The following is an 8944-nucleotide window of genomic DNA, read 5'->3' on the forward strand; positions in this document are numbered from 1 at the left end:
GCCCCCCCAAATTTGGGCCCTAGATCCCCTCTGAGCCATACCCTCCATCATATAGTGACAAGGATGGCCCTCCATACCTAGAGGCTCCTCCATAGTTTGATTACAAGAGCGAATTATTTAAAGGGTAAGGGAAGAAAATGTAACAAGTTAATACGACGTGCCAAATAGTGCACGGGAGCCGTTGAAAAAGGTCAGGCGGGCGGACAAATGTGGAACCGTGTTTGGCGCCATGGCCTCCTTTCAAAAGCAAATTTGACAATACACAAATTTACGACACGCAGGTTTCACTATTGGTTGCTCCATCGCCAACACAGGTTTCACCATTTCCTTCTCCATCGCTGCTCCACACACACGCACACGCGGTAAACACGGACACACGCACAGAGACCGTTCTTTGGATTACAGCCGTTCTCTTCATCCAGCTTTGTTGCCCACCTCTTCCTCCCTTCATTGAGCTCCAACCTAGCTGTGCACAGCCTCTTCGCTCGTCGTATCGCCAGATTGCAGAGCTCCTTTTCCTCTCTTCTCCATTTGCATCGATCATCTTTGCAGTCTCTCCATCCTCCCTATGATTGCGAGACTCAAACGTCTCTTTGCTTGCCCTCCACCCGCAGCCTCGGTTGGCAATCAAATTCTTATCTCTTGCTTTGTTCATCTTCCATGGTTGTTGCGCCTGTAGATTAGCAACTCTAAGATCTGCCTATTTCACGAAGAAGGACCTCAGTACTTGCAAAACCTTTGACCCGTGCAAGCTCAGCATCAATTTACGATTTGTTTGCTGCTGGAAAGCTCCTGAAGCTACATCTATCCGTCTCACAGTTGACAAAACTTCCTGGTCTTAACCGTATTCAGAAAGCTATCTGCAGTGCTCATAATATACAAAATGTGATCTATACTCTATGCAGTGGCTTCATTGACATCACAATGGTGAACTCTATAGGGTGGCCTCACGCGGGAGTGGGAACCAAGTTTGGTTTGCTGATCGATGAATTGCAGGTATGCTTCAACTGTAGACTTCCAAGAGTGTTTGGCTATACATACTTTCCCTTTAATAAGTTAGTTTGTGGAGCCACATTAGAGAAATATCACCCGTTTGATTAAGCCCTCGGGATAACCATAGACCGAAACATTCATTAAGATATGTCCAATTTAATCTTAGGTTAACAATCAATTGATTCACTGCACAACTTCTTCTTATCAGTGTAGACTTCAAAATTTTCTGTCGGCAATTTCTCTTAAGATAGCCTATTGGAAATCTTCATGTGGGAGATGGGGACTTTTTGTCCTATGATTATAAACAGAAATTGCTAGCACCCCTTAGATATTAAGTTGGAAATATTTCACAGACGGATGTTACTCTGCATCAGCCGGATTTCCACTTAAAGTTTCACCTATACGTACTGCAGCTTATTTGGGATGAAATTGGTGAAGAAGACAAAGACAGAAATGAAATGCTTCTGGAGCTTGAGCTTGAATGCTTGGAGATATATCGACGGAAGGTTACCGAAGCTAATCACTCGAGAGCTAATATACATCAAATTCTGGCAGATATCCACCGAGAAATTGTTACTATTGCTTCAGAACTTGGAGATCATCCACCGATGGCACAGGTATATTCGCAACTGACTCCATAGCCTGCAGGGACTTCCAGAACTTGGGTAATAAAGCATTGGCTTTATCTCTACAGTTGGAAAAAAGAGGAGTTTCTCTGAAACAACAGCTGGGTAACTTAGAGCCCATTTTAGAGGAGATTAGAGGGAAGAAAGATCAACGTATAAGATTGTTTAGAGACATCAGAGTCCAGATATGCGGTCTTCAAAGTGAGATAGATCCATTATTATCGATTGCTGAAGTTCCAACGCAGGAGCAGGATTGGACGTTAAAAAAACTCAATGAGCTGCAAGAAAGGCTTCGTAACCTGCAGAAAGAAAAGGTCTGATTCTAAAAAAGCACCACCATTAAAGCTCTTTTTTGACCTTGTCAGATTTATACGGGTTAGCTTTTGTGTACAGAATGATCGTCTCCACAAGGTCATGGATCATGTTAATACAATTCGTAGCCTCTGTAAAGTGCTTGGCTGCGATTTCCTTGCAACTATCCGAGAAGTGCACCCATCGTTGGATGAATGCTCTAGCAATCAGGCTCAAAGCATCACAGATGAAACAATTGAAAGGCTTAGTTTCACTGTAGAGATTCTGATGGAGGAGAAGAGGAGAAGGATGCAACAGGTGAGGTACATACCAGAACCCTAACTATGATCTTTATCTGGCAATTTTGCCATTCTTCATTTTATAAACATAAGCTGAGAAACAGATTCAAGACCTTGGGGCTTCTTTGCTTGAGCTTTGGAATCTGTTGGACACACCAGCTGCTGAGCAGCTTCCCTTTCAACATGTGACCTGCAACATTGCAGCTGCAGAACACGAATTTGTCGCAGCAGCGGCACTCTCTCTCCGTATTATTGAGCAGGTACAACTACCTTTTTAATACTGACAATGGTTTTATTGCTGAGTATTCTGCTGTATTTTACAGGCTCGAGCTGAGGTTGAAAGGCTGGAGGAGTTGAAAGCCAGCAAGATGAAAGAGCTGGTAATAAAAAAGCACAATGAGTTAGACGAGATATGTAAGAGGGCTCACATTGTACCAGATGGGCTTCTAGCTCTGGATGATATCCTTGGATTCATAGAAGACGGTAGTATCTCGAGGAACTCTTTCACATCTAGTTCAGGAATGAAGTTGATGGTTTTTCCTGAATGGTAAGCCTCCGAAGGGCTCACAGAGTTGCCATTTTCTTTGTCAGGTAATGTAGACCCGGCAGAACTGCTCATGAACATTGAGGAGCAGATTGCTGGCATCAGAGAGGAGGCTTATAGCAGAAAAGACATCATGGACAAAATTGAGAGGTGGTTGGCAGCTTGTGAAGAGGAAAAATGGCTTGAGGAGTACAACAAGGTTCCTCCACATCTATTCTGGCAAGGATTGTGAGATTCTTATAGAAAGGAAAATTTACCCAAGCCACCAAAATGTTGCAGGATGAAAATCGCTATAATGCCACAAGAGGAGCACATTTGAACTTAAAGCGTGCCGAACGGGCACGAATGACAGTCAACAAGATACCAGGTCAGCATACATGCTCACTCCATTCCTATTCAACTCTATAATGAAGTCTTGCTGGATTTTGTTACAGTCCTGTTAGAATCCCTTGTTGCAAAAGCTATGGCATGGGAAGAAGAAAGAGCAAAGCCATTCTTGTATGATGGGGTATGTAAGTTTCTTCGTATATCAAGAGCACTCTCTGCTTTTGTGCTACGTCCTTTCAGAAAGTGTTCTTTCAGACATAGGGTCCAGACGTCCTGATGTATTTTTATCAGGTGAGATTACTCTCAACTGTTGATGAGTACAAGATAATGAGGATGGAAAAGGAAGAAGAGAAACGCAGGCATCGGGTATTGATGCCTCTTTGATGTTGATTGTTTTAGAGCAAAAAAGCATGAACTGTAGGACATGCAAATTTTGAATCCTGCAATTTACTTACAGGATCAAAGAAGGCTTCAGGAACAGTTAGTAAATGAACAAGAGACTGCGGTGGGGACAAAGCCAAGCCCTAGTGGCAATAAAACACCCAAGAAAGGTGTCTGCAATTCTAGATTAAATGGTAATGGTACAATAGCGAGCGTTCGAAGGTTATCCCTTGGAGGGGCCATGCTGCAGCAAGAACAGTCAACAATGGCAAGAACTAGCGGAACTACGCCGAGTAAAAATATGTCATTAGTGACTACCAAGAAGGAAGGCAGAAGCACAATAGCCCAACCGCCGCCAACGACCTTTGCAAGCAAAGGCCAGACTCAAGCAGAAGATATTCCTGGTGAGAGGAACTGGCCTTAATCACTTAGTCAAGCATTCAGATAATGGCATTCAAATTGAGTAGTTGAGTAGATATAGTATAGATATACATGACCTGATTTGATTGTATATGTTTGTCCAGGTCCTCTTCCTCTTGAAGTACTGGCTGTGCTCCCACGCATGCCGCTCTCTCTAGTTGCTGCTTCAGGCATGAGACCAAACACAAACAGCGAAGATCATACAATTGGTACATTTGAAAAAGCAGCATCTTTTCCTATCAGCAGCCCATATGGAGCCGCAGTTGTAGATGAAGAGAATACAAGGCCATTGCAACACTCTACATTTCATGATCAGCAGATAGGGCAGCCGCAGCAATCGCCTTTTCAGCTGCAAGAAAGCGTTACTCCCGCCCAAGAATTTTCTTTTGAAGAGAAGAGGCTGGCCTTTATGAAGCAACAAGAGGCCCAACTTGGCTGCAGGTGGCCACAACAAGAAGGCTTGGAGCTTGAGTCAGAGGTGAGACTACAGGTAGCACATACTGCCTGAAGCCCTTGTTGGGATGTAACATGATGTTGTAGAGGGTGAAAATAACCCAAACAGCCAAGCAGTATGTTTCCATGTGATGTTTGATTGTTGCCTTCTTTATGGCAACTAGGGGGTCTTAACTGAGAGATTGGAGCAGGCGGGGGGCGGGGCCCTTCAAATGGGATCTACTTTTGAACTACTGTTTGTCAGCAACGACATGTACAGAGGAGGCACAAGAGCCATAGCAAAGGCATGCACAGATAAGCAAGCTAATGAGTTCTCCAATTGAGTCCTGTGTTTTTTCAATTGGGTACTATGCTCTGGTGCATCTGAGCTTTCATTTCTCGTATAAGCAAGCTGAAGAGGGGGAAATCTTGTAAAGCGTTGTTCTATTGGGTCCTGTGTCTTTTTCAGTTGGGTGCTATGATCTTGTGCATCTGAGCTTTCATTTCTTGTATAAGCAAGCTAATAAAGTTCTTCGATGGGTCCTGTGTCTTTTTTAATTGAGCATTTGAGTTTTCATCAGTCAAGTTCTTTTGGTAAAGACTTATCAGAATTGTTCATTGATATTCCACCCTTAGAACCAACTTCCTAAATCTCAGAGTTAGAGAATCTAGCCGAAAAAGCCAAAGCAACTACTATGTCGTACACATTCCAAAAAAAAGATGGAGAGGAGAATCTGAACAGATTCTCTCTCTCTCTCTCTCTCTCTCACACACACACACACACAGTTCATACGATTAGCACTCATGAGACGGAAATCCGAGGCAAGGAGGCCGACACGCAGGGAGATAAAGAAAAGGGAGGGGGATGCGCATCGCGAGGAGGAAACACAGCAGAAAGTTGGTTTTTTTTTCTTATAATTATTTGTTCGGCAAAAGTCACCAAGCCAGAATGGCGAGATGGATAGCTCATATTTCGTCTCCGTGGCTCTGCGGATTGGAGTCCCGGTTCGATTTTGCTGTCTGGCTGCGGTCTGTCGTTTTGCTTCCTGCGCCCCTTGCTGGGAGTAGATAGATCGGGATTCCAGCTACTAAGCTCAGAGTTGAGCGAGTAGGGGATACCCATTTTGTAAATTCCATCTATGAAAAATCTTCTGAAGATGCGAGAGGGAAATTCATTGTAAGAAGTGAGAATTGGAAGGTTTCTAGAAACGCAAACTGGGAAATTCATTGTAAGAAGTGAGAATTGGAAGGTTTCTAGAATTGCAGTTTGCATATGGCAAGAATGGAGGCAATCGGGAGATACAATGGGGAAGTGATCTAGCTTGGCGCACACATGTCTGCCTCCTGCTACCCTGCTTTTGGCGCCCTAGTGCTCTTCATCTGAATGAGGTCGGAAGCTTGGCATCTCTCTCTCTCTCTCTCTCTCTCTCTCTCTCTCCATATCGTCCTCTATCAGACCCAGCAACTGAGGCGGGCATTCTCTCATAGGAATGGTAAGCTTGTGTGGCAAAGAGTTGCAGAAGCTCAAAAAAGGCAGCAGCAAGAGAAGGGGGGCAGGTTGAGAGTCAGAGAAGAGAAAGGTAGGCAGATTGAGGAGAGGGAAAGCGAGGGAATCGAAGAGGCGAGCCAAGCTTCTCAACGAGGGGGGAGGCGATTGCGATGGCCATGCTCGTGCAGGGTTTTGGGAGGAGGGTATATTCCAATGTATTGATTTTTTAAAAAAGTAGAGCGAGTAGCAAGCAAAAAACTAGTAAATAGAGCGAGTAGCAAGCAAAAAACTAGTAAATAGCAAAAGTAGAGCGAGTTTATTCCAATGTATTATTTTTTTAAAAAGTAGAGCGAGTAGCAAGCAAAAAACTAATAAATAGCAAAAGGAGCCAAATATCTTGGTAATCTCGAAGAGCTTAACTTGGTACCTACGAGAAGGAAGAATGGAGCTGGAACAAGTCGAGCCAATGTCCTCGGACAAGAGTCACCACCCAAGAATGAGTCGTCATAAAAGTAGCGTCTCACTAGACGGATGTGGGGCATACAATGCAAAGGCTTGCATTAAACGAAGCACCTTAGGGTGGGTTCAGACTAGGCGACGCAAAAAAAAAGCAAAGGAGCGTCGATCCTCCATGGAAAAATTTAATTGGTTGGAGTTGAGGGACTCTTCCGTCGGGCACTCCATTTTTCTTTCCCCCCTCCCCCCCCTCTCAAAAGAGTTGATGGCCTCTCTCAGCCCCCTTCGCTTTTTCACTTTTCCTCCACACTGTTCACACTAAGCGGCCGCACATTTAGGAAGGGTTGTTTCTTCCACCGGTTAAGTCTGAACCCAACCTTAGTCTTCCTATGGAGAACAAAGCATGTTGGGATACAAAGCTTAATCAAGAATCCATGAACTTTTCCATTTTGTGATTAGTGAAACTACACTCATAACATTAACGATTTACATTGTTTATTGACTACGCCTATGGAACGGAATGCGCCATTACTTTTAGCAATCTAGTTAAGCGAGGGTTTAGATAAACACTTAAGTAAAGGAAGGGTCCATGTTCTCAAAGAGTTGGTTTAACGGCAGTAAGGCTTTGGCTTCTGAACTTATGACTTATGACTTGTGCGTTCAAATCCCTTGTTGGGTCTTCTATAGAAGGACACCTTGCGCTCACATGGTGTTCACGTTGTTACTCTTGCCCTTGAACACTTGATTGCATCCCCCTCTTGGGGTGAGTCACCCAAGGAAAAAACGAGTTCTCTTCGTGGTTCCCAACATGTGGTGCATCAATTAAGTGGCCTTCCATGGCACTAAGTGACATAGGAGTGCACGTGGGGGCGGGTAATGGGATCGATGCCGAGGGAGGGATAGCGGGCATCTCGAGGTGGACACGCCCATCCAAAAAATGCGGGCATCGTTGAGGAGCCCAGATTGGAACCCACGACCTCATGTCCCAATGTCTTTTGAGGCTTGAGCTAACCATGTCGCTCGTCCGCGTGCATGTGAAAGGAATGCCATTTTACATGGTGTTATAAACGATAAACCTAGATTGCTTAGAACTAAACCTGGACGGGTCCCATGTTCGGGTTTAGTTCTTGGCCGGGTTTAGTTTTAATAAGCGATCTACGGTGCAAATCACCTCAACAGCTGCGCGTGGAGTTCCCATCCATTGATCCCCTCACCCCTCCTCTTAAATGTTCTGTGTCACTTAGTCATGAGGGGTGGCCATGGTGTGGTTCTTGCCCGAGAGTTAGGAAATGGAGCAAGCTTGTCAAAGCGAGCTCCTTTTTTTTTGTGAGGAGGGGCCATCAGTGCACACCATTGCCACCCTCAATAGCCATCAAAGCCATCAACTCATCACCTCCACCACCTCCTTGGTCACCACTATTGCCGCTCTCTTTGGCTACTTAAGCCACCCACTCTCCTCCTCCACCCTCTCCTGTTCCACCACCTCCACCTATCCCCTCTCATCCTCTCTGTTCTCCACTCTCTTGCTCTCTTCCTCTCCCTGTCTCTACACCACTTTCTCACTAGATCCCCCCCCTCCCCCCACCTCTCTCTCTCTCTCTCTCACATTGTACTCACCTTTGATTTCACTCACTCCCTTGATCTCCCTAATATGTCCTCTGTCCATCGCGTACCTTTGCTGCTCTCTCCCTCCCTTGGCCTCAACGTGTCATTTTATCACTTCTTTCCTCTCTCTCATTCATTCCCTCTCTCCCTCCATTGGCTTTCACATGTCATTTTAACCTACTTCTTTCCTCTCTCTCACCCATTCCCCCTCTTTCCCTTCCTTCCTTGCGTAATCCTCTCTCTATGCAAATTTTTCTCTCTCTATCCCTACATTTCTATATCTCTTTTGCACTCTAAACATGTTCACACTCTCTCTTCTCTTGTCTTCACCTTGCTTAATTGCATCCCTCTTCTACACCCTTCCTCATTATTTTTCCCTCCGTTCCTTTCTTTAGAAATATCCCATTCCCATGATGTCTCCTTTCCTCCTTCTCTCCCTCTCTCTTTCTCTGCCATGGACATAGAGGGAGGAGAAGAGAGTGAGAATATAGTAGAGGCAATATATATATATATATATATATATATATATATATATATATATATATATATATATATATATATATATATATTCAAGTGTGTGTGTGTGTGTGTGAGAGAGAGAGAGAGAGAGATATTCCAAAGGAAAGTAAGAGCACTTTCCTTTGCTCTTACTTTCATTAGTCTATTTCTTTTTTTAAAAAGGGATATTGACCACACCACTAGCGGCTAGAGCTAGTGGTATGTGCCTACGATTTTGAAAAACACCTTCACTAAAGAGAATCTAAGTGAGATATCGTCTATAGAGACAAAAGAACACTTGAAAGGAGAGTTGGGGCCATGTGGACCATCGACAGGTAACTGACAGGGCCACCCAATTGTTGACGAACAAGGAGACTAGCAGGCAACTCATGAGCCCTACAGCTCGAAGAACATGGAAGTGAGCATTGGTCGCTGTGCAGTAAGAACCATGGCTTGAACATTGCAGAAAAGCTAGAGCTACAGTTCATTTGGTTAAATGAGCAACAGAGAAAGCGTTCCTTCACCAGGTTAGCTACTAAGAAAATCAGGGAGAAAGATGGAGATGGATGGATAGAGACGATTC

At 44.4% G+C, this 8944-nt stretch overlaps 1 protein-coding gene across 2 annotated transcripts; it reads left to right on the forward strand.

Annotated features, from left to right (window-relative positions):
- Positions 1-267: 267 nt before the first annotated feature.
- Positions 268-4850, forward strand: LOC147425484 (65-kDa microtubule-associated protein 1-like). Of its 2 annotated transcripts, none has more exons than XM_086500171.1 (12): positions 268-996; positions 1347-1610; positions 1688-1933; positions 2013-2228; positions 2314-2469; positions 2533-2692; positions 2801-2952; positions 3033-3120; positions 3188-3261; positions 3372-3446; positions 3538-3865; positions 3986-4850. In XM_086500171.1, the coding sequence occupies exons 1-12, from the start codon at positions 925-927 to the stop codon at positions 4387-4389; spliced, it is 2235 nt and encodes a 744-aa protein (XP_086356297.1). In that variant the 5' UTR covers positions 268-924; the 3' UTR covers positions 4390-4850. The 2 variants fall into 2 exon arrangements, with proteins under 2 accessions (XP_086356297.1, XP_086356298.1); XM_086500172.1 differs by having other exon boundaries at positions 269-996; positions 1407-1610.
- Positions 4851-8944: the final 4094 nt, after the last annotated feature.

The sequence above is a fragment of the Adiantum capillus-veneris genome, chromosome 25, assembly GCF_014529385.1.
Source record: "Adiantum capillus-veneris isolate H3 chromosome 25, ASM1452938v2, whole genome shotgun sequence".
Taxonomy (NCBI): domain Eukaryota; kingdom Viridiplantae; phylum Streptophyta; class Polypodiopsida; order Polypodiales; family Pteridaceae; genus Adiantum; species Adiantum capillus-veneris.

Bases quoted from the DNA above. Each gene is read 5' to 3' on its own strand.
- LOC147425484 (XM_086500171.1), top strand. From the start codon at position 925: ATGGTGAACTCTATAGGGTGGCCTCACGCGGGAGTGGGAACCAAGTTT. The intron at 1,611-1,687 runs GTATATTCGCAA...TTATCTCTACAG, and splicing joins ATCATCCACCGATGGCACAG to TTGGAAAAAAGAGGAGTTTC. The intron at 3,262-3,371 runs GTATGTAAGTTT...TATTTTTATCAG, and splicing joins AGCCATTCTTGTATGATGGG to GTGAGATTACTCTCAACTGT.